Source organism: Procambarus clarkii, chromosome 5 (genome assembly GCF_040958095.1).
Source record: "Procambarus clarkii isolate CNS0578487 chromosome 5, FALCON_Pclarkii_2.0, whole genome shotgun sequence".
Lineage (NCBI taxonomy): Eukaryota > Metazoa > Arthropoda > Malacostraca > Decapoda > Cambaridae > Procambarus > Procambarus clarkii.
Genome location: NC_091154.1, coordinates 10,526,847 through 10,553,313, shown reverse-complemented (window position 1 = coordinate 10,553,313; position 26,467 = coordinate 10,526,847). Strand labels below are relative to the sequence as shown.

General features: G+C 44.0%; 1 protein-coding gene across 2 annotated transcripts in view; it reads right to left on the bottom strand.

Annotated features, from left to right (window-relative positions):
* Positions 1 to 26,467, bottom strand: part of LOC123765018 (zinc finger protein 85) — a 34,206-nt gene that overhangs the window by 4,721 nt on the left and 3,018 nt on the right. Inside the window, exons 2-3 of one of the 2 annotated variants that reach the window (XM_069339362.1) lie at positions 22,273 to 22,652; positions 10,011 to 10,288 (exon numbers count right to left, since the gene is read on the bottom strand). In XM_069339362.1, the coding sequence (XP_069195463.1) occupies positions 10,011 to 10,288; positions 22,273 to 22,298 (304 nt within the window). In that variant the 5' untranslated portion in view covers positions 22,299 to 22,652. The remainder of the gene's footprint in view (positions 1 to 10,010; positions 10,289 to 22,272; positions 22,653 to 26,467) is intronic. The other variant, XM_069339366.1, reaches the window with a different exon arrangement.

Here is a 26,467-nt window from a genome sequence, read left to right as displayed (position 1 = left end):
ATGATATAATATCAGACAGACAGTATGGTTTTCCATCAGGAAGAATCTGTGTATCGAATTTACTCAGTTTCTATGAGCGAGCCACAGAGATATTACAGGAAAGAGATGGTTGGGTTGACTGCATCTATCTGGACCTAAAAAAGGCTTTCGACAGAGGTCCACAGAAGAGGTTGTTCTGGAAATTGGAACATATTGGAGGGGTGACAGGTACGCTTCTAACATGGTTGAACAATTTTCTGACTGATAGAAAAATGAGGGTAGTAATTAGAGGCAATGTATCGGACTGGAGAAATGTCACAAGTGGAGTACCACAGGGTTCAGTTCTTGCACCAGTGATGTTCAGTGTCTACATAAAGGATCTACCAGATGGAATACAGAATTGTATGAACAAGTTTGCTGATGATGCTAAGATAATAGGAAGGATAAGAAACTTAGATGATTGTCATATCCTTCAAGAAGACCTGGACAAAATAAGTATATGGAGCACCACTTGGCAAATGGAATTTAATGTGAATAAGTGCAATGTTATGGAATGTGGAATAGGTGAACATAGATCCCACACAACCTATAAATTATGTGAGGAATCTTTAAAGAATTCTGATAAAGAAAGAGATCTAGGGGTGGTTCTAGATAGAAAACTTATCACCTGAGGACCACATAAAGAACGTTGTGTGAGGAGCCTATAACACGCTTTCTATCTTCAGAATTACTTTTAAATACATGGATGGCGATATACTAAAGAAATTGTTTACGACTTCTGTTAGGCCAAAGCTAGAATATGCAGCAGTAGTGTGGTGCCCATATCTTAACACTTTCGTCCGGTGATGACGCAGCATTGCATCATCCGTTTACTGTCGGTAATCTCGGTGATGACGCAATGCTGCGTCGTCCACTAAAATAATTGCCAAAAATCAGGTTTTTATCCGATTTTTTGGGGACTGGTTTTAAAATGCGCGCCTATCGTGATGGAACAACCTCAGTGCAGCTGGTAGCTGTCAACAAGCCGAATGCAATCTGTGACTACAATACAAACATGAAAGGTGTTGATCACTTTGACCAAATGATCAAATATTATCACTTCACAAGGAAAACTCACAAATGGGCGAAGAAAATGACCTTCTATTTTGTGCAAATGGCTATCTACAATGCTTATGTGATGTACAACTACTACACAACAGATAGAAGGAAACTGACATTACTCCATTTCCATGAACAAGTCATTGCTGCACTATTGTTCTATAAGTCTAGTAACTGGCCTGAGGAAGATGATGACATCCCACATGCTGCTGATGTCAATGCCACCGGAGCCAATGTTGCAACACCAGTACCATCAATACCCAGACCTTCAACAGCAGGACCTTCAGGTGTGAGGCGCCCACTATTCACTTCACCTGAACCACTATTCACTTCATCGTCTGAGTCAGAAGACAAGGCTGTGATTATCCCTAGTGGTGCTTCTGCTGCAACAAGACCCCGTATTGTGGATAATCCAGACCGCCTCAACAAAAACTTGTCCCATACCCAAGTAAAGATACAGAAGCGTCTGAGGTGTCGTGTGTGCAAAATGTCGGGTAAAAGGAAGGACACACACTATAAGTGCAAGACGTGTGATGTGGCATTGTGTCCTGCACCGTGCTACACCAGATACCATCGAGAGAGAAAATTCTGGGCCGATAAGCAGTAATGCTTGCCCACCATCCACTCCACCTATACAAATACATCTGTGGGCAGGAATTGGGAGTGTGGCTGGAAGGCGTCTGGGCGCTCGCTCGCGGCTAACGCGTGGCCCGTCTTCAACAAGTCGGCAGGTGGAGCATGACCAGGTTTTTTATTTTATATGCTAATATCCCTCTAGAGAATTCTATTGCAAACCCATTGATACCAAAATGAAAGACCTAGGACGAAAATTGAGGTGACCACAGTGAAAAGAGTGGACACATTTTATCGCTTTTGCACGCTCCTGGGTAACTCGTTCACACTTTCTGTTTGTTGCGGGTAATTAGCCAGGCTTTTGGAGTTTAAATGCACTTAGTGCTGTAGAGAATTCTATTGCGAACACAATGATACCAAATTTAATCTCGTAGGATGAGAACTGAGGTGACAAAGTTGGAGAGTATACACTTTTCAGAATTAACGCGCGCTCCCGTGAAACGCTGGGACCCACTACGCACAGTTGAGGGGTGGCGCGCTGGGTGCACGAAAGTGTTAAGACGCACATCAACAAACTGAAAAAGGTGCAAAGACATGCTACTAAGTGGCTCCCAGAACTGAAGGGCAAGAGCTGCGAGGAGAGGTTAGAGGCATTAAATATGCCAAAACTAGAAGACAGAAGAAAAAGAGGTGATATGATCACTACGTACAAAATAGTATCAGGAATTGATAAAATTGATAGGGAAGATTTCCTGAAACCCAGAACTTCAAGAAGAAGAGGTAATAGATTTAAAATAGCTAAACACAGATGCCGAAGAAATATCAGAAAATTCACTTTCCCAAACAGCGTGGTAGACAGTTGGAACAAGTTAGGTGCGAAGGTGGTGGAGGCCAAGACCGTCAGTAGTTTCAAAGCGTTATATGACAAAGAGTGCTGGGAAGACGGGACACCACCAGCATAGCTCTCATCCTGTAACTACATTTAGGTAATTGCGAGAACAGAAGGCATGGCAGGATGTGCAGAATACCCCTGTTGAAAAGCAGAGGTGCAATAGGTACTCTGAGAGAGAACTCTATCAACATCAGAGGCCCGAGACTGTTCAACTCGCTTCCACTACACATAAGGGAGCATAACTGGCCAATCCCACACAGTGTTCAAGAGAGAACTCGATAAACACTTCCAAAGGATACCTGATCAACCAGGCTGTGACTCGTACGTCAGGCAGCGAGCAGCTGCGCCCAACAGCCTGGTTGACCAGTGCAGTAGCAAGTAGGCCTGGGCGATGACCGGGCTGCGGGGACGCTAAGCCCCGAAACCTACTCAAGGTAGGTAAGGTAGGTACATGTACTGTGATGGTCGAGTAGAATATACAATGCACTTAGGTTTGACTAAACAGTCTTACATTGTCTCAGTCAATCAAAGATTCAATGGCGTCAGATTCCATTAATTCCTCCTGTTGCATGATTTTTCAGTGAAATACGCAATCCATGAATGATCTATTCTACATATTAGTTTTTGTTTTTTGCAGCACTGTGGAGTTAACCAACGCAGCTTCAGTGACCAAGTGCAGTACTTGTACCAGTTAATTTTTTTTAATTCAAAGAACACATAGAGCATAAGTGATTCAGATTATGTCACCTGTACAACCTGTCCTCCCACTTCATACATTACAATTCTTGGAGGGGCTGCAGGTGGCTCCCTGCAGCTGGGATAGTCTACCAGAAACCAGTTTTTATTATTATTATTATTATTATTTTCTACCACAGACGTGGCCACACATTTACAATGCTAAGCAGCATATACAGTATATATTTTTTTCTGTCCTCCATGGACAGGGTTAGAAATGTGTTAAACATATAATTAAGGGATTTATTGAACAATCGACCACAGAAGGTGATTCGGTACATTTAAAATGCTAAGCTAACCTATATATGTAAATACATAGATACACAGATTTACGTATGCCCTACATACCGGTGCCAGAACCCAGTCCTGGAGGGCCTGCAGCTGGCTCCCTACAGCTGGCACTGCGATAGTCTACCAGAGACCAGAACCCAGTCCTGGAGGGCCTGCAGGTGGCTCCCTACAGCTGGCACTGCGATAGTCTACCAGAGACCAGAACCCAGTCCTGGAGGGCCTGCAGGTGGCTCCCTACAGCTGGCACTGCGATAGTCTCCCAGAGACCAGAACCCAGTCCTGGAGGGCCTGCAGGTGGCTCCCTACAGCTGGCACTGCGATAGTCTCCCAGAGACCAGAACCAGAACCCAGTCCTGGAGGGCCTGCAGGTGGCTCCCTACAGCTGGCACTGGGATAGTCTACCAGAGCCAGAACCCAGTCCTGGAGGGCCTGCAGGTGGCTCCCTGCAGCTGGCACTGGAATAGTCTACCAGAGACCAGAACCCAGTCCTGGAGGGCCTGCAGCTGGCTCCCTGCAGCTGGCACTGGGATAGTCTACCAGAGACCAGAACCCAGTCCTGGAGGGCCTGCAGGTGGCTCCCTGCAGCTGGCACTGGGATAGTCTACCAGAGACCAGAACCAGAACCCAGTCCTGGAGGGCCTGCAGGTGGCTCCCTGCAGCTGGCACTGGGATAGTCTACCAGAGACCAGAACCCAGTCCTGGAGGGCCTGCAGGTGGCTCCCTGCAGCTGGCACTGGGATAGTCTACCAGAGACCAGAACCAGAACCCAGTCCTGGAGGGCCTGCAGCTGGCACTGGGATAGTCTACCAGAGACCAGTCCACTCAAAGAGGCACAGGAAGCCAATGATTGTTACGATCTTCCTCACAAAAGAAACATAACATAAATTAGCGAAGCAAAACATACAGCTGCATGCTTCACAGAGAAACGAGAAGTGCAGCAGCGAATAACACTACACACACAGTGTTCAGTAGTCCGTTCAAATCCAATCTCGGCTGACCACCGGGACCTGCCAGCTCCCACGTCAACCCACCCCAATTGTTTTGTTGCTGCCTACCACTACCCGAGGAGGGGTCAGTGTCAGACCAGGAGGGGTCAGTGGCAGACCAGGAGGGGTCAGTGGCAGACCAGGAGGAGTCAGTGGCAGACCAGGAGGGGTCAGTGGCAGACCAGGAGGGGTCAGTGGCAGACCAGGAGGGGTCAGTGGCAGACCAGGAGGGGTCACTGGCAGACCAGGAGGGGTCAGTGGCAGACCAGGAGGGGTCAGTGGCAGACCAGGAGGGGTCAGTGGCAGACCAGGAGGGGTCACTGGCAGACCAGGAGGGGTCACTGGCAGACCAGGAGGGTCAGTGGCAGACCAGGAGGGTCAGTGGCAGACCAGGAGGGTCAGTGGCAGACCAGGAGGGTCAGTGGCAGACCAGGAGGGTCAGTGGCAGACCAGGAGGGGTCAGTGGCAGACCAGGAGGGTCACTGGCAGACCAGGAGGGGTCACTGGCAGACCAGGAGGGGTCACTGGCAGACCAGGAGGGGTCACTGGCAGACCAGGAGGGTCACTGGCAGACCAGGAGGGGTCAGTGGCAGACCAGGAGGGTCAGTGGCAGACCAGGAGGGGTCAGTGGCAGACCAGGAGGGGTCAGTGGCAGACCAGGAGGGGTCAGTGGCAGACCAGGAGGGGTCAGTGGCAGACCAGGAGGGGTCAGTGGCAGACCAGGAGGGGTCAGTGGCAGACCAGGAGGGGTCAGTGGCAGACCAGGAGGGGTCAGTGGCAGACCAGGAGGGGTCAGTGGCAGACCAGGAGGGGTCAGTGGCAGACCAGGAGGGGTCAGTGGCAGACCAGGAGGGGTCAGTGGCAGACCAGGAGGGGTCAGTGGCAGACCAGGAGGGGTCAGTGGCAGACCAGGAGGGGTCACTGGCAGACCAGGAGGGTCACTGGCAGACCAGGAGGGTCACTGGCAGACCAGGAGGGTCACTGGCAGACCAGGAGGGTCACTGGCAGACCAGGAGGGTCAGTGGCAGACCAGGAGGGTCAGTGGCAGACCAGGAGGGTCAGTGGCAGACCAGGAGGGGTCAGTGGCAGACCAGGAGGGGTCAGTGGCAGACCAGGAGGGTCAGTGGCAGACCAGGAGGGGTCAGTGGCAGACCAGGAGGGGTCAGTGGCAGACCAGGAGGGGTCAGTGGCAGACCAGGAGGGGTCAGTGGCAGACCAGGAGGGGTCAGTGGCAGACCAGGAGGGGTCAGTGGCAGACCAAGAGGGGTCAGTGGCAGACCAGGAGGGGTCAGTGGCAGACCAGGAGGGGTCAGTGGCAGACCAGGAGGGGTCAGTGGCAGACCAGGAGGGGTCATGTACTACTATATGAGTACTGGAACACTTGATGATATATTGGACTTGTACCCTAGACTGACCATGTAATGTATCAATTATAAAATGTATGTATGTGATGTAACTATATAACCTGAGCTTGTAAAAGCACCTTAATCACCTTCAGTGATTAAGTGCTTAATTGCACACCAGTTTATCAGCTATCTCACCCTGTCAGAGTAAGAGAGAGAAATGTATGTGTATGCATGTGTGTGTGTGTGTGTGTATATATATATGTATGTATACGTATGTGTGTGTGTACGTGTGTGTGTGTGTATATGTATAAAATATATGTGGAAGCTGATCAGAATTACATTTCACCTTTGTAAATGCACATTAATGACACTATGTAAAAGACACATCGAACACTTTATATAGGGCATACATAAATCTGTGTATTTATGTATTTGCATATGTAGCTTAGCCTAGCATTTTAAAAGCACTACAATCACATTCTGTTGTTGAGTGTTCAATAAACCCCTGAACTATATGTTTAACAAATCTCTAACCCTGTCCATGGAGGACAGAAGAAAATGTATACTCTATATGCTGGTTAGCATTGTAAATGTGTGGCCACGTCTGTGGTAGAAAATAATAATAATAAAAAAAAATACTTCCCGAGTCACCAGCTTTAGCGGGTCTCAAGCTTTTCTAGATCTGTCTTGGCCATCATTTGAACTCTCCTGTGGGGCCCATGTGTTGGTGTATTATTGTTTGTTGTTTCAAAGTTCATTGTTTGTTGTTTCAAAGTTAATTGTTTGTTGTTTCAAAGTTCATTGTTTGTTGTTTCAAAGTTAATTGTTTGCTTTATGTGCATGTGTTTACACTCCTCACTTGTAGTGTGGAATCTGGTAACTGTTCACTTCGAGCTGCATGCGCTTAGGGCATCCTGTCTGTAGGTACTTCTCTTGTACCCTGCCCTGATTTTGTGACTTTCCTGGTGGGTTCAGAGGTTTGTCCCATTGAGGCCAGACTTCTATGTAAGATGTCTCGCCCTAAGTAGTACAAGAGTTATTGACTCCTCTGCGAGGCACTGAGGTTGCAAAGTGTTCTTGGGGATAATTGCTTGAGAAGTGCACAAGGATCTCCTAAAGGCCTCGACCAGGTGGAAGGTGGCCGAGGCCACCTTCTTATGGACTGGGCTGCGAGGACGCTAAGCCCCAAAACCATCGCAAGGTAGGGTTTACATTCCTGTTCATACAGCTTGCAGCCGATGCACTTCGTAGCTGCGTTTCTCCTGAAGACCACATTTCGGGTCAATTCTTTTGCCGAGCAAAACATGGCAGGATGTGCAGAATACCCCCGTTGAAAAACAGAGGTGCAACTGGTACTCTGAGAGAGAACTCTATCAACATCAGAGGTCCGAGACTGTTCAATACGCTTCCACTACACATAAGGGGCATAACTGGCCGACCCCTCACAGTGTTCAAGAGAGAACTGGATAAGCACCTCCAAAGGAAACCTGATCAACCAGGCTGTGACTCATACGTCAGGCTGCGAGCAGCCGCGTCCAACAGCCTGGTTGATCAGTCCGGCAACCAGGAGGCCTGGTCGACGACCGGGCCGCGGGGACGCTAAGCCCCGGAAGCACCTCAAGGTAACCTCAAGGTAACCTCAAGAGCATTCCTAGTCCCTCCACCCAAGGCACAGTGCCTGGGTGTCCTAGTGCCTGGGTGTCCTAATGCTTAGGCATCCTGCTTCGCTCTAACCTTTAGGCCAATCCAATGCAAATCCAGCAGGTCTTTGGCGAGTCCTCAGGGCAGGTCATGGATCGATCCGCCAAGCTTGCATTCACTATTTATAAGTTTGAGGGATAGTCTGTAGGGGTTTACTACATACTGCTGGTCATCTGTACTCTCTTCCCTGCCTCTTGGGTCCTAGTTACCCCTCTTTCCTGAGGATTGCAACTTTAGGTTCTCTGGTCCTCTTGTTATAGGTCAAGCCTCTGTCTTTTGGCTCGTTGTGATGAGGCTCCACAGGTAGTGCCCACTTCTAGGTGTTTTGTCCATTTTTGTGGTGCTAATGGTTGCCATGGAGTCAACCTGCTGTGATCTTTGAGGTTTAGGGGTTAGAGTGGCTGGTATTTCTACTGGTGCTTTGTTCACAGCTTCTCCTCCTATTGTCTATCCGACTTTGTTGTACAGAACCCTTGTATATGCAAATCCTCAAACTCAAGCTTGGATATCTTTAGGGTTTTGGAGTCTGGGCTGCTCTTAGCTGTAAATGCCTTCAGCCTTCTGCCTCAGCCTTCTCTGGTGATGGCCTCTTCCATGTCGCCGCCAGAGACAGTCGAGCCATCATTTTCTCTGTGGAGTATTGAATTCTCTCAGAGTTTACAGATCCAACATGTATCCAATCTTTATGACATCAGGCACAGAACTTGGCTCTGCCCTGGGTTCTTCATTTCCAACTTCCAGGAATGGAGAAGAGCCCGAAGGCTGATCCCTGGCTGCCCTACAACCTTTCTTGGTTTCTGCTTCTCTTTCCCTGGGAGGGGAGGGGAGGGGTGGGTCAGCTCGGGTGGAGGATATTCTCTATCCTTTTTGAACTGGATTCCTTGGCTGCTCCTACCCAGGTTTGCTTCTGTGTACCATTAGCATCTTGAGACATCTTATGTTTCAGGGGAAAATTCCAATGAGGATTGGTGGGCATAGGTAAAGTTAGTAAATAAGAATGGGTCATAAGAGGCAAGGAAGAGAGCACCAGCAAACAGTCTGCCTAGAGAGAGAAGGCAGCCCACAGATTGATACCTGGAGAGGGTTTAGGGAGCTCTACTCCCCAAGACTAGCCTGGGGCCAGGCTCAACTCAACTTGTAATAACCTGGTCCAACAGGCTGTTGCTTGGAGCAGCCTGCAGGCCCCCATATCCACTACAACCCAGTTGGTTGTAGGTTTGTGATAGGGACACTAACCCCAGTGCCTGCTGGTTGCAAACCTGCCTGCCCTCCCTCCCTACTTGGCCCACAGCCATTGGGTAGCTCAACCACCAAATACAGGAATAATGGGGAACATACATGCCTCCATGCACAGCCAACGCACGGTTGGTGAAGCCACACGTGCGGATTTCACTTGTTATTACTCATTCACTTATTGTTGCAGCAAGCAGGAGAGTGAAACAGAAGCTTCCACCCATCTGCTCGTGGATGGCACAAGTGCCCCTCACCACATCAAGGAAGTACCCTTAAGGGGGTTTATAGAACAAGGAAAATAGGATACTGAGATTTCCATCCAGACGTATTACCAATAAGACGCCTTATGTTATTCTCTGCCTTTATCTTGTCCCTCCTTATATATAGGCACTGCAGCTTCGGCCATCTGGATAAACACTGATAATTGATTTTCAGAACAAATTAGTGTAACATAACAGATAACTAAAGATAGTCCAGAATGGACCGAAACTCTGTTAATTCTTCATTTAGAAATTTGTGTGTTGGGGTGTCTAATCTGCAGTCAGGTTATTACGACTCATTGTCTGCACGCAAGATTTCTGGAGGTTTAGAGCGAAGAATACACATACCATATACGAGGTGTTTATAATAATAAAGTAAACCACCAGATAACCTTTTGCAGTTTACTTTATTATTATCATCATCTTATGCCCTTGGAATTTTGTGCAAGTGTTCCACTCTCAAGATGTTATAGTTTCACCTCTTAGGTGTCAAAATTGAAATACAATACCATACTAGAAAGTCTTATAATAAGACTTCAGAAACAAATACAGTAATAGAGCCCTACATTAAGGCTTCAGAAACAAATACTGTAATAGAGCCCTACATTAAGACTTCAGAAACAAATACAGTAATAGAGCCCTACATTAAGACTTCAGAAACAAATACAGTAATAGAGCCCTACATTAAGACTTCAGAAACAAATACAGTAATAGAGCCCTACATTAAGACTTCAGAAACAAATACAGTAATAGAGCCATACATTAAGACTTCAGAAACAAATACAGTAATAGAGCCATACATTAAGACTTCAGAAACAAATACTGTAATAGAGCCCTACATTAAGACTTCAGAACCCAACGTGGTTTCAGTAATAACTTCAACTACTACTTGCGTCACAGTCCTGTATGATCTTACCCATTGTGTTATTGGGGTTATGCGACACTAAAGACATGATGCTGAAATCCGAATCCCTCGACGGTGCCGGTGCGGATTCGCCGGCACCGAAGACGCTGTGTTGCATCACCTGGCCTGCCGGAGTTGCCATCTGCCGCCCCTCCTGTAGTGCCAGGCTGTCCTCCTCCGACATGTATATACTGAGGAACTGCGCTATGTCTGGAAGCTCCGTCGAAGGTTGGGGCAGGGGCAGGGTCAGGGGTCCCAGATCGCCATCCATCTCGCCTACGAATAGGGGCCTGTAAGATCAAATATATATACACATAAAAATGGGGCTTCAGTTGCTCACATTTTGTCTTAATGGATGTGAATATAAGTGAAAGCCCAAATAAAAAAGAAGCTACAGTAAATACAATTAACACGACAGAGCAAGGGGTCTCGGACCGTCGTAAATCTTAACTATGAATAGGGGACGGGAGGGAGTAAGACCAAATAAGTATGTGAAAATAATGCTTCAGTTGCTGGCATTTTGTCTTGGGGGATTAATAATAATATGTTGTGTTGGGGACGGGACAGGCAGCCAGTATATACACACGGCCAGTATATATAACAGGAATTGATAAAATCGATAGGGAAGATTTCCCAAGACCTGGAACTTTAAGAACGAGAGGTCATACATTTAAACTAGCTAAACACAGATGCCGAAGAAATATAAGAACATTCACTTTTGCAAAGAGTGGTAGACGGTTGGAACAAGTTAGGTGAGAAGGTGGTGGAGGCCAAGACCGTCAGTAGTTTCAAAGCGTTATATGACAAAAAGTGCTGGGAAGACGGGACACCACGAGCGTAGCTCTCATCCTGTAACTACACTTAGGTAATTACACTGTACATGTTAGGCTTATATCCAGGTCTCCCCCCCCCCTTCTTCCCCAGGGAGAAACTACTGACCCTTCCCAGGATGCAACCCCACAACAGTGACTAGTCCGCGGTTGCAGTGTAAGCGCTCTTGGATATTGTGAAATTATGCTCAACTGCTACATTTGTACTGTACATCTGCGTGTAGGGGAAATGGCAGTGGCGGTCTGCTTCAGTGATGGACAATCCTGCACTGGGACTGTCGATTGTGAGAGCGAGGATTAATTTTCAAGTGCTGGATGGTGCCAGGCCTTACCAAGTTGCAATGTCCAAAAAGAAACGGCGTGCTTTTCACAGACAGCGAGATGGTGAGAGTGAGGATGAAATGAAAAAGAGACAGAAAAATTGCTGTGATCCACGATGGGAGAGTCTAATGATGCAAACTCCCAGGAATTGTCAACAGGAAACCCTAACCAGCAGGACGCAAGACACACACATTAATAGAAGAAAGTAGCTGTTATTCCCTACAACATGACAGCTGAACTTCCATCAAAAGCTGGAGTGGACGGTACGTCTGGCTAAGGAGTGTTTGGAATATGAACCACTATTCAAGGAGGGTCTTCACCGGCCCGACATAACAGTTGGGACAGAAAAGGCCGTGGAACACCTAACGACGGTGGGTTTTGAGAATATTGTGATGGTTACTCCAGAAGAAGGTATGATGCACACCAAGATCATAGTTTTTAAGTATCCAACTTATTTGGATCCTGATTATCTTCTTAACAATGATAGTATTTGGGCAAAGAGGAACAGTGTTCGTGGTGACAAACAAAGCCAGGTTGTTGCCTTGGTGAGGCTCCGGAAAGAATTTTTGTGCAAGGACTAGGCTACAGGAAAGTTGTAAAATATATTGAGGAGCCCATATTATGCATGAAATGTTCTCGTTGGGGACATATGGCATGGAAATGCCAATTTGACCCCAAGTGTCGGCATTGTGGCAAGAAACACGACTCGCAAGAGTGTAGTCAAGATTGAAAAAAAGTAAAAAAAATCGTCCCATTTTGTTGCAATTGTCGAGGCAGCCACACTGCTGGTTCCTATGTATGCCCCATGAAGCCTCATCTGAGAGACTCCAGGACGGGTCCTACAAGCAGGACAGATGTATCCTCGCAGCAAGGAAAGATTGTACAGCAGGAACATGGAGGAAACAGCTGGAAGCCAATGGCAGCGCCTATGAACAATGTGTGGGAGAAAGGAACGGAGATAATTAAGGCGAGCCTAGGGAAAGTAGGTAATGCAGTTGAAAAACTGAAACCTTGTGAGGACAAGGTTCAGGACAATATGGTGAACTTGGAGGTTGGTAATCAAATTTTGGAATATCTAAAAAAACTAGACAAGAGGATTGAGGCATTGGAAAAATTGGCTATGGAGGGTAGACGGGGTGAAGATGGTGCTGAAACAAGACATGTAATTGAAAGTGAAACAGGACGTGAAATGAAAAGTGAAACGTGCGTAGCAGAAAGTAAGGAAGCTCATGACGTATGGATGATAGAGGATAGTGTCAGGAAAATACACTTTCTAGTAGTGTTAGCGGTGTTCAACCATCTGTAGTGACAAATGTTGAAACAAAGGTTAAAGTAAAATGGTATACAGAAATAAAAAAAAATAGATATGAATAATATTACCTTCGATGTTAGTAGTAGTTGTGCAAGCGAGGAGAAAGCAAAAAATGTTACGATGTTGTGAGGAAGTCTCTAAGGTACTCTCGTATCTCATGGAATGTGACGGACAGGGCAAAGGTAGTTTTATAATTAATCATGGATGAAAGTAGATTGAAAACATTATCTTGGAATGTTAATGGATTAAAAATCTAGAGCGGTTAATGTGCACTATTATACTCTTAAGAGAGAATACTGACATAGTAGCACTCCAGGAAACTGGAGATGGTAGCATTCTGAGGCTAAATGGCTATACAGGTTTTCACTTATATGCTGATGGAGGAACTAGGGGGTCTCATGTTATGTCAAAAGTATCATACCTGCCGAGATAACTGGAATCCCTCAGAGATATGGAGGTATTGAAAGTATTAGCTTGTGGATACAATTACAAGAAAGAGTTAAATTTCATTAATCTATACATCTCTAATAGCTCCCTTCATTTAAGATACTTGCCAGATTCCTTCTTTTCTGAAGATACACTTGTGGTAGGGGATTTTAATGCCAGACATCCAGCTTTAGGATCAAGGGGTAAAGCAAATAGGAATGGTTGCAGATGGTACCAGTTTTTGCAGGAACATGAAGATGTTCAACTGCTAGGCGAGCCCTCTCCTACTCATTTGAGGGGAGGGAGATTAATTATGCTTGTTTGATAAATGCTGAGGACATAGAGGGGAATTGTCTTACTGCGGATGAAATGCTAAGTGATCATTTTGCATTACAAATACAGCTAGATAAAAAGAATGCCTGCCTTCAGAGGAAAAGGTTAGAGTTTAATGAGGGAGAATTAAGGGGTCTTGTTGGTCATATTAAGTCTTGGTATGATACTTATAAGCCAGTTTCGGCAGAAGCATTTTATGAAGATCTAATTACGGAGGTAGATGTATTTAATGCAACATTGAACCGGAAAATATCTAGTATAAAAAAGCATCCCCCCAGAAAAGAAAATTATACACATGACAAGATGTGACAGTGTCAGACCATCTTGTCTCCTTCTGAAGATGTATTAATATATGAAAGTACTTAAGGAAATTCCCGTTTCAATTTTCGATTAAAGCTGGGAAATCTACCGCCCCTGGGGAGGATGAGGTAACTTATGAAATACTTAATGAACTTGCCATTATGACAAAAAGCCCACTGTTAGACCTCTTTTAATATTAGTTATAAAGAGGGCAGTATTCCCAAAAAATGGAAAATAAAGCTATGATCATCCCTATCCCTAAAGCCAATGTTGAGTATAGACCTGTGTCCTTAACCTTGTGATTTTTGTAAAATGATGGAGAGGATCATTTTAAATAGACTTTTATATATAATAGGTGATCAGCTGTCTAGTAATTTGTTCGGGTTCCTCAGAGGCAAAAGCACCTCTGACTATATTATTAAATGTCTAGCTAATGATAATGATTATTTTAGAATTTTTATTGATTTACAAGGAGCCTTTGATGAAGCCAACAAAGAGGTTATCTTATATGAATTAGCTGGTTTTGATGTTTAAGGGAGATTATTGTGCTGGATAGGGGATTATCTTTACGAAAGGAAGGCTCAGGTGTGGTATCAAGGTTGTATGTCAGGTGAGAGATCTTTTGAACTTGGCACACCTCAGGGAGGAGTGTTGAGTCCCACCCTGTTTAATGTACTAATGAATAAGATAGCATCTGAGAGATACTCAAATGGGGTAACTCCGATCATATATGCCGATAATATTTTGTTTCAGGGCAAAGATATTTCAAAGGTTCAAACGGTGTTGGATAATTTCATAATTTCGAAAAACTGTGTCACCATATGGGACTGGTGGTTAATAAAGACAAAACTAAGTTTGAATGTAGTAGTCGGAGGCCCATTATATTGAAAATAAACGGTAAAAATAAAGAGAGTTAATATATATAAATATTTGGGCATATATGTTGGATATACCCATGAGAGTTTGGAAGCTGAGAAGAACAGACTGTTGTTCATCTCAGCCTCTGCCTCAGATTACAACCTCTGAAGGCCTTGGCATGCTGTGGAAAGGGAGTGGGAGTCCCTGTGCTACGAATGATATACTTGAGTACTGTAAGATCTCTTATTGATTATGCTGCACCTGTCATTTCTTGTTTTGGTAAAGGTAGGATGGGCAGGTTGGAGAAGGTACAAAATGAAGCCATGAGAATTATCTTAGGACGCCCAAGAAATGCTATGATTGAGATAATGAGGATGGAGTTGAATCTGAAGAGTATTAGGGATAGAATTTCAGAGATAAATGTAGCCTCTGCCATTAGATTAATGAGATGTGGGGGAGCTAATGAATTGATCCTCTTGGTTCAAAAGGTGGGAAGTAATGAACAATGTATGATAAAGAAGAGAGCATATATGAGTACCTTATGTTCTAATGTTATAAAGTATGATGTTATTACAGAGTGTATTGCTCTGCCTAAGAGACAATTCACACCACCATGGGAGGATTGTAATGTACATGTAGTAATTATTCCCTTGCAAAAGAAAAAAGTATGTATGAAATAGGAGAGCTGAGGGTAACATATGATTGTATAATTAGAAAATTACCTACAGAAAACACTCTACATGTATATTGTGATGGGTCAGTAGCTAGGGATGGGAAGGCAGGATGATCATCCAGGCAGGATGATCAGGTCTTGATCAGGAAGTACACCGACATCGATCGGCACTGTAGATACTGTTATTGGACGCCGCTCAACTGACTGTCTCTTCAACGCAGGCTGAACTCCAAGGTGTATTAGCAGGATTACAGGAAGTAGTCAAATGTGGTAAAAATGCTTGCTTCTTTATTGACAGCAGAGAAGCGTTAGAGTCTTTAAATAGCAGACGCCCAGTATATCAGAATATTGTGATAGAGTGTAAAGACAATGTTAAGAAATTAGATAAAAACTGGGTATAAAGTAAGATTCATGTGGATCCCTTCACATGTGGGAATACTGTTGAATGAGGTAGTTGATGAGATTGTGAAGAGAAAAAACTCTTGTTGATGTTGTATGTCAGATAACCTTGAAACAAATAAAAACAAGAATCAAGATGATCCAAGAGGGTGAAGAAATGGTAAAGAGAATGGCAATGGTGGACAGTAGTAACACACTTAAGAATTATTCAATAATAAATACAAATTCGTTCTTCACCTATGGTAGAGGGAAGTCTACTTGGAAGGATTCAATTTACATGAGATTAAGAATTAGGATACAAATATATCTGGCAATACAGTGTTGATGTCAGTGAAAAAGATAAGGAGTGTAAATTATGTAGTAGAAATATTGCCGGAACAACCGTGGACATCTTCAAGAGGAAACTAGATTTATTCCTGCAAGGAGTGCCGGACCAACCGAGCTGTGGTGGGTATGTGGGCCTGCGGGCCGCTTCAAGCAACAGCCTAGTGGACCAAACTCTCACAAGTCAAGCCTGGCCTCGGGCCGGGCTTGGGGAGTAGAAGAACTCCCAGAACCCCATCAACCAGGTATCGTATCATGCCGCACGCCCACACCTTAGAACATTATGTATTAGAGTGTCAACTTATTGATAACTACAGAAATAAGGAAATAAGTGGTGTACCACATCAAATTGTTTGGATGTGTGATAATGGTATGATAGACAGTATACTTAGGAGCTACAAGAATTTTGCCCCAAGAGTGTAACAATTATATGCTGTGCTTACTGTATTAACCTGCAATGTTAAATGGGATTCTTGTATTGTGATTTGTGTATTTGTACTCACTGAATTTGTGCGCCCCTTGAGGGACTTGAAGTAGAGGGAGGGGGGGGGGTAGAAATAGCCTAAGCTTATCTATCCTTTTGAGATGTATTTTTTCTTGACTCAATAAACATACTTGAACTTGAACCCCACAACAAGCTAACTCCTGAGTACCTATTTACTGCTAGGTGAACAGGAATATTAGGCGATAAGAAATGTGCCCAACCATTTCCTGTCCGGGATTCGAACCCAGAATTCTTAACCGAGTTGAGAACGAACCCGTCAGTACTATCGAGACCCTCTTTGAACGCGAACGGGAATATGAACACGAGTGAAAGCGTTCTTAAAAAAAAAAAAAAAAAAAAAAGGAAGATATTGTATATTAAGAAGATAAATTAGACTGGAACCTCCAAAAGGTATCCAAAAGCGGTCCGTCTAATTACCATAAGCTACACAAGCTTCAGAAAGCTTATGTTAGTAATGAATAAATATGATATATTTACTCATTATAATGTTGGTGCTGAATGTACAACACGAGAAAACATAATTTTAATCTGAAAAAGTATATTTTTATTAAGAAATTAGACGAAAATAAAGAGCTGATGACGCCAAATAAAGTCGACGATCCAAGTGTCGGTTAGGTTAGGTTAGGTTTGGTTAGGTTAGGTTAGGTTAGGTTAGGTTAGGTTAGGTTAGGTTAGGTTACGTCAGCCTAACCTAACATATCATATTTATTCATTACTAACGTAATGCCAGGAAGCTTTGTGAAGCTTGTGGTAATTAGACGGACCCTCCAAAAGGTAGGTAGGTCATCAGACATGATTATTCCCAGATCCTTCACATGTTGCTTTCCTAGTACATATGGCCAGATTTGAGTGTGTTTTATATCTGGAATTTTAAGGTCTTCATTTTTACTATTCCTAAATACAGTACCTGGAATTTATCACTGATAAATATCATGTTATTTTCTGCGGCCCAGTCAAAATCTTAATAATATCAGCTTGAAGTTTGTGAATGTTTTCTACACAAGTAATTTTCATGCTGATTTTTGTGTCATCTACAAAAGTTGGCCAATCACAATGCTCATTAAATATATGATAAAATACAAACAAAAGAGTGGTGCAAGGACTGTGGCCTGAGGTATAGAGTTTATCGCTGTGCTTGGACACTATTTTACCTGACTTTCCGTTACTCTTTGCATTCCGTTTGACAGAAAATCTAATATCCATTACCCACCTTTACCTGTTATTCCATTGACATTTTGTGGGCTCTCACTTCATGGTCACATTCATCAAATGTCTCTGCAAAGTCTGTGTATTCCACATCTGCATTCTGCAGTTCTTCTAATGCATCAGTGACCAAAACTATACATTAACCCTTGGAATGCGAGTACAGTATCGTCATAGCTTGATTAACTAGGTAATGCAGTTAGCATCCTACAACGATTTAAACAATTATTGTCTTTGTTTTATATTTATGATGCAAATAGGGATAAAATGATGCAAATATTGTATGGGATGTAATGGCATTTACCTTGTCTCATGAAAAAAAATCCTGCTACCATTTCATGGTTATATGTACAAGGTTGTTATCTTGAGATGATTTCGGGGCTTTAGTGTCCCCACGGCCCGGTCCTCGACCAGGCCTCCACCCCCAGGAAGCAGCCCGTGACAGCTGACTAACACCCAGGTACCTATTTTACTGCTAGGTGACAGGGGCATAGGTTGAAAGAAACTCTGCCCATTGTTTCTCGCCGGCGCCCGGGATCGAACCCGGGACCATAGGATCACAAGTCCAGCGTGCTGTCCGCTCGGCCGACCAGCTCCCTAGAGCCTGCTCGATACCTGCTTGATGGGGTTCTGCCATCATGTGTAGATGCACACTGGTGGATTATGCCTTTCTTTCAGTCTCATGCATATGGTGCCAATTAGGCTGTATGTCATCACCCAGACCCCAACATTACTGAATATAATGTTCATATCCTTTTCACTACTCTACGGTTGTAACACCCAGGTAATTCAATCATCAACTGAAACATGTGTTATCGAAACAATTGTGTTACGTGAATTATGTAATTTATAAAGTTATTTAACACACATACATAGAGAGAAATACAGAGAAACAAGTGTAAACAATCGGTGAAAATCCAAAGATAAAAGAGGAAGCGTCAGCAGAGACGGGCACCAGGTGTTGCCAGACATAGCCACCATGTAACCTTTCAGAGCCCCTCCACACGGTGAAACCATAAATATTCATTCATTTTCATGTTTTTCTTAAATTTTTGCATACAAATTAATAATTCTACAATGAAAAATTATTTTGTTGATTTTTTTTTATTTTTGGCTCACAGGCAGGTATGCCCATTTCTTCACAGCCGCTGTCCAGAATTTAAATAAATGACAAAAATCCCCATAAATTTTGAATATTGTCACCAAAAATTGTATGTTACTAATCCACTCATGTTCTCAAACATTTTGGTTGATAGACACAACACTAAATGAACAGTTGGAGTCTTGTGTAAGACATCAAGCATATTAATACTTTCATAGGGCGGTGACGCATGTTGCGTCCGTAAATAACTTTACGGATGTGCGGTACAGATGCTTCGGTGCGTCCAAAATTAAATTTTTTTGGTGAAATTCAAGTTTTTATCCGATCTTTATGAGACTGGTTTTAAAATGTGCTCCAACGTCTGTGTCCCCTCCTGTCCAAAACGTGTGTATGAGTCGGTGGCTGAGTGGACAGAACACTGGACGCGTGATCCTGTGGTCCCGGGTTCGATCCCGGGCGCCGGCGAGAAACAATGGGCAGAGTTTCTTTCACCCTGATGCCCCTGTTACCTAGCAGTAAATAGGTACCTGGGAGTTAGTCAGCTGTCACGGGCTGCTTCCTGGGGGTGGAGGCCTGGTCGAAGACCGGGCCACGAGGACACTAAGCCCCGAAATCATCTCAAGGTAACCTCAAGAAGATGTTCCGGCTATTTTCTTCGGCTATATTTGTTACTGTGGCTTTAAACACACTACATTTACTCCAAGATGGATAGTGATCAAGAACAGAGCCATTCAAGGACGAAAACAGTAAAAAAAAACACATCGGAGGGATAAGCCAAGTAGTGTTTGCGAAAAGTACAGCCGAGTTAGACTCGCATCCCTCAAATTCCAGGCTATACCTGACGAATTATCTGATCTTGAAAGTGCCAAAAGTGACAGTGATGTAGATAGTGAAGTCGTTGAAACAGAAACAGCAAGCGAGGTGAAATTGAAAGTGAGGAGAGTGATGATTCTGATGTTGATCCCGCCACACGTGCTGGGCATGGTATTGGAACTCGTACTGCACGTACCACTCGTACCCAACATATCCCGTGCAGAAGTTCTGGTGAAGCCTGGTCTACCACCAGGCATCAGGCCAACATGGTTTTCGAGCGGGAAGATCGTGCTTCTCACAGGTACTTGAGCACTACGACAAAGTCACTGAGGCATTACAAGAAAAACAGAATGCTGATGTGATATACACGGACTTCGCAAAGGCTTTCGATAAATGTGACCATGGCGTGATAGCACACAAAATGAAGTCAATGGGAATAACCGGTAAAGTAGGACGCTGGATACTCAGTTTTCTGTCAAACAGGACTCAGCGAGTAATGATCAACCACATAAAATCTAGTTCAAGTGCAGTTAAAAGCTCTGCACCTCAGGGTACAGTCCTTGCACCGCTGCTTTTCCTTATTCTCATATCAGATATAGACAAAAATACAAGTCACAGCTTCGTATCATCCTTTGCAGATGACACAAAAATCAGTATGAAAATTATCTCAGCTGAAGACACTGAAAAACTTCAAGCTGATATTAATAAAGTTTACAACTGGGCATCAGAAAATAACATGATGTTTAACAGTGATAAATTCCAGGTACTCAGGTACGGTAAAAATGAGGACCTTAAACATAATACAGAGTACAAAACACAATCAAATGTACCCATAGTAGGAAAACAGCATGTAAAGGATTTGGGAATAATAATGTCTGACGACCTAACGTTTAAGGAGCATAACCAAGGAAATATTGCGACAGCCAGAAAAATGATAGGATGGATTACGAGAACTTTCAAATCCAGGGATCCCATCACAATGGTTGTACTCTTCAAGTCACTTGTGTTGTCCGTCTTGAGTACTGCTCAGTACTCACTTCCCCCTTCAGAGCAGGAGAGATTGCTGAAATAGAGGGAATACAGAGAACATATACCGTACGCATAGACGCAATAAAGCACCTAAATTATTGGGATCGTCTCAAAGCCCTCCAAATGTACTCACTAGAAAGAAGACGAGAGAGATAAAATAATATACACCTGGAAGATACTGGAGGGCCAGGTCCCAAATCTACACAATAAAATAACAATGTACTGGAGTGAATGATATGGAAGAAAATGCAGAATAGAACCAGTGAAGAGCAGAGGTGCCATAGGCACAATCAGAGAACACTGTATAAACATCAGAGGTCCGCGGTTGTTCAACGTCCTCCCAGCAAGCATAAGAAATATTGCCTGAACAACCGTGGACATCTTCAAGAGGAAACTAGATTTATTCCTCCAAGGTGTGCCGGACCAACCGGGCTGTGGTGGGTATGTGGGCCTGCGGGCCGCTCCAAGCAACAGCCTAGTGGACCAAACTTTCACAAGTCAAGCCTGGCCTCGGGCCGAGCTTGGGGAGTAGAAGAACTCCCAGAACCCCATGAACCAGGTATCAACCAGGTAACTGACAACACTACAACATTTTTAGACAGTTTTACAGGAATACCAGGCTTGACTGTACCTGTACCTAGCACTCCTCTGGGATTTATACAGTTATTTCTGATGTGAAATAAGAGCTTGCCAGATATTTGGGACTGACAATGTTGATGGCCATTGCGAAGTTGCCAACGATGAGAATGTACTGGCAAACAGGTCAATTTTGGCATGTACTTTCTTTCAATACTTTTATGACTTCGAAACGACATAAATCGATTTCAAAACATTTTTATATTCATAACAATAATGCCATTTTCAAAGACAATCAAGACAGACTAATCAAAGTAAGAACATTCATGCAATATCTCTCACAAAAATTCAAAACATTATACATTCCTCAGAAACATTTGAGTTTGGATGAATGCACATGAAGGTCATCGTGTGGCCGTCTAGCTTTCAAGGTTTATAATCCAAATAAGCCTGATAAGTATGGATTAAAGCTCTACATTCTAGTTGAATCCCAGACTGGTTACATCTATGAGTTTGAGGTGTATGCCGGAATTGGGAAGACAACGATTCAAACGGTTATGGGCTTGATTGAACCACTGAAAAACAAAGGTTATTTATTATTTATATATGGTTTCGGTTCGACTGAGTGAAAACCTGCTTGAAGGTGGTATATACACCTGTGGTACTCTCAGATTGCAGTGTGGTGCACCTAAAGATCTTCAGCTCGAAGCAAAGGGTAAACTTGCAGTAGATAAAACTGTATTCCGACGGAAGGACAATACTTTTATACCTGTGAAGAAAGATAAGCGAGTTGTTTCACTCATCACAACTTGCCATAATGCAGATACACAACAAGTGCAACGAAGGACACGAGTACGCAAACCTGACGGAACATCTTCATTGCAACAGGTCACTGAACAAACCAAAGGCAATCTGTGCCTACAATAACCACATGAAAGGTGTTGATCACTTCAACCAACTGATCAAATACTGTACTATCAGTTCACACAGAAATGTCACAAGTGGACAAAGAAAATCACGTTCTACTTTCTGCAAATGGCTATCCATAATGCTTTTGTGTTATACAAGTACTACCTGGTTGATGGGGTTCTAGGAGTTCTTCTACTCCCAAAGCCCTTCCCAAGGCCAGGCTTGACTTGTGAGAGTTTGGTCCACCAGGCTGTTGCTTGGAGCGGCCCGCAGGCCCACATACCCACCACAGCCCGGTTGGTTCGTCACTCCTTGGAGGAAACAATCTAAATTTCCACACAACTGATACAAAGAAACTCACTTTACTCCATTCCACGAAGTAGTCATTTCATCACTATTGAACTTTGAGCCTAAGAATTGGTCTCAGCAAAATAATATCACACATGCTAGTGATGCATATGCGAGCGAGCACATCTACTGGCACATCATATGCGAGCACATCTACTAGCGATAATGTTGCAACACCCGGACCATCAGATGTGAGGCAGCCACTTTTCCCTTCTTCACCTCCAGTTGAAAATTCATCATCTGACTCAGAAGACGAGAGTCAGATTATTCCTTGTGGTGTATCTGCTTGAAAAAGCGCTCGCATTGTGGATAATCCAGAACATCTGAACAGGATCTTGCGCCATTCCTTAATTTGCATACAGAATCGTCTGGAGTGTCTTGCTTGCTTCAAGTCTGGTAAAAGGAAGGAGACCAGGTATAAGTGTAAGTTGTGTGGTGTGGCACTGTGTGCTGCACCGTGCAACAGCACGTACCATCGCAAGAGACAATAGGGTGGATAAGCAGTAATGCTTACCCACCATCCACTCCACCTATAAAACATGAGAAGCTTCAGAAAACTTTTTCCTGGAGGAGGTGGAGTGGATAAAACATAATGTTCAACTCATGCTCTACAAACATCATTGAGTTGTAGAGTATGAGTTTGTTTTATATATATATATATATATATATATATATATATATATATATATATATATATATATATATATATATATATATATATATATATATATATATATAACTGAAAACTCACACCCCAGAAGTGACTCGAACCCATACTCCCAGATGCCACGCAACTGGTATGTACAAGACGCCTTAATCCACTTGACCATCACGACCGGACATAATGAGGTGATAGCCGAGGCTATTTGAACCACCCCACCGCCGGCACTCGGATAGTAATCTTGGGCATAGCATTTTACCAAATCACCTCATTCTTTGGGGCACACGTGAGGAACACAAATGCGAACAAGCCTGAATGGTCCCCACGCAACTGGTCTTGTACATACCAGTTGCGTGGCATCTGGGAGTATGGGTTCGAGTCACTTCTGGGGTGTGAGTTTTCAGTTGCATATTGTCCTGGGGACCATTCAGGCTTGTTCGCATTTGTGTTCCTCACGTGTGCCCCAAAGAATGAGGTGATTTGGTAAAATGCTATGCCCAAGATTACTATCCGAGTGCCGGCGGTGGGGTGGTTCAAATAGCCTCGGCTATCACCTCATTATGTCCGGTCGTGATGGTCAAGTGGATTAAGGCGTCTTGTACATACCAGTTGCGTGGCATCTGGGAGTATGGGTTCGAGTCACTTCTGGGGTGTGAGTTTTCAGTTGCATATTGTCCTGGGGACCATTCAGGCTTGTTCGCATTTGTGTTCCTCACGTGTGCCCCAAAGAATGAGGTGATTTGGTAAAATGCTATGCCCAAGATTACTATCCGAGTGCCGGCGGTGGGGTGGTTCAAATAGCCTCGGCTATCACCTCATTATGTCCGGTCGTGATGGTCAAGTGGATTAAGGCGTCTTGTACATACCAGTTGCGTGGCATCTGGGAGTATGGGTTCGAGTCACTTCTGGGGTGTGAGTTTTCAGTTGCATATTGTCCTGGGGACCATTCAGGCTTGTTCGCATTTGTGTTCCTCACGTGTGCCCCAAAGAATGAGGTGATTTGGTAAAATGCTATGCCCAAGATTACTATCCGAGTGCCGGCGGTGGGGTGGTTCAAATAGCCTCGGCTATCACCTCATTATGTCCGGTCGTGATGGTCAAGTGGATTAAGGCGTCTTGTACATACCAGTTGCGTGGCATCTGGGAGTATGGGTTCGAGTCACTTCTGGGGTGTGAGTTTTCAGTTGCATATTGTCCTGGGGACCATTCAGGCTTGTTCGCATATATATATATATATATATAAACATAATTTTTTTTATACATTTGATATTGTGGTTTATACTTTATCTTATTGTATTTGCAATTTTCTTCCATTTGCCCTTATGTGCATATATCCCTTTAAAACAATCTATTACGAACTATTTGATACCAAAATGAACGCTGTAGCATGAAAATTTATGTTATCAACCTGAAAACAGTATAAACCTGTGTGAGCAGGTGTTGGGGGTGTTGCGGGTGTGCCAATGGGTGCCCACTCACTGGCAACGCATGGTCGGCTTTCAGCTTTGCTGCGGGTGGGGGCACGCCGGGCTTTTGGACCTAATATGTATATACAGCGGCACCTCGACTTACGATTGCCCCTACTAACGATAATTTCGAGTTACGGTGTAAATTTCATTGTAAAATGCGACTCGACATCCGATGGTGTCGTCGACTTACGATATTTGTTGGTAGATGTTCGGGTCAACCGAGCGCGTGGTTCCTGGTCACGCGGCCGACCTGCCTCAGTTTATTACAGCTGCCCGCTTAGCGACGATCGCGCCTATAAGAAATTTCGCTTTTGTGGTTAACGATATTCACCATACTGGCTAAGAAAAAGGACACTATGGGTGATGCATCATTACAGACAAATGTTAAAACGAAGGGAAAAAAATGTCTCTTGACAAATCTGTAGAGAGACAAACAAGCACTGACCCACAACCAGGTCCTAGTGGTATTCTGGCAAAACGTAGGAGAGAGAGTACCCCAGATAAAACATCACTGCCTGATGTGATAATGGAACGGGACTCCCCTTCCAAACAGTAACAACTCTCCTCCTCCCCCCCTCATCACCATCTTCCATATGCCATCAAGAGTCCTCCATAAAGGTAAGATAAACTTAGGTACTGTATTGTAGTTAGAAAAAAACATTGTATTCAGTATTAAATGTATTTGTATGTTAACACTTTCGCCCGGGCATGACGCAGCATTGCGTTATCCGTTTACTGTCGGTAATACCGGGGATGACGCAGCATTGCGTCATCCACTTTAAATAATCGCCAAAAATCAGGTTTTTATCCGATTTTTTGGGACTGGTTTTAAAATGTGCGCCGATGTCTTCCCATTTTCTTTGTTGAGCCTCGTGGCCCTCAGGTGGCTTGGCACACGCCGTGGGCCCATTGTTTTCGCTCCACTGTTGTGACCAATGTCGCCTCCCCTCGGCATCTCAAACGTGAGAACATTTCGGCTATTTTCCGTGGCTATATTTCTTACTGCGGCTTTAGAAACTATCTACGCTTACTCCACAATGGATAGTGATCATGAACAAGGCCCTTCCAGGAAGAAAATTGCGAAAGAAAGGCTTGAAAAGGGAGGGAATTGGGAGTGTAGCTGGAAGGCGTCTGAGAGCTCACTCGCGGCCAACGCGTGGCCCGTCTTCAACTCGTCGGCGGTTGGAGCATGACCAGGTTTTTTATTTTATATGCTAATGTTCCTCTAGAGAATTCTATTGCAAACCCATTGAGACCAAAATGAAAGACCTAGGACAAAAATTGAGGTGAGCAGAGTGAAAATAGTGAAAACATTTTATCGTGTTTGCGCGCTCCTGGGTAACTCGTTCGCACTTTCTCTGTTTGCTGCGGGTAATTAGCCGAGCTTTTGGAGTTTATATGCATTTAGTGTTGTAGAGAATTCTACTGCGAACACAATGATACCAAATTTAATCTCGTAGGACGAGAATTAAGGTGACAAAGTTGAAGAGAGTATACACTTTTCAGAATATACGCGCGCTCCCGTGACACCCTGGGTCCCATATCGCACAGTTGAGGGGTGGCGCGCGGGGTACGCCAAAGTGTTAATATTTTGGAGGGTGGGGAACGGATTAATTCAAATCCTTTTCTTTCTTATGAGAAAAATCGCTTCGACTTACGATATTTCGACTTACGATCTGTTTCTGGGAATGGATTAGCATAGTAAGTCGAGACCCCATTGTACTCCTGTAGGGAATTCGATTGTGAACATTTTCATACCAAAATGAATGACGTACAACGCAAATTGAGGCGATAAAACTGAAGAGTATACACATTTCAGTGTTGCCGCGTGCTCAGGGGAAATGCCCGGGCCACCTTGGGGTAGTCTGGCGCACGCACGCCCAGAACGCGAAAGTGTTAAAACAAAATTCTATGGTTAGCATTGGTGGTTCAAGGAAAAAGAGAATGGAGGGACCGAGCCATGTTGCCAGATGAAGCGCCGATAACTCCTACAATATCGCACAGCATGAAACCTCTATTTTTCTCATTTAAATTAAAATTATCAATATTCTGTTATAAATATATTGAAAATAACTGAA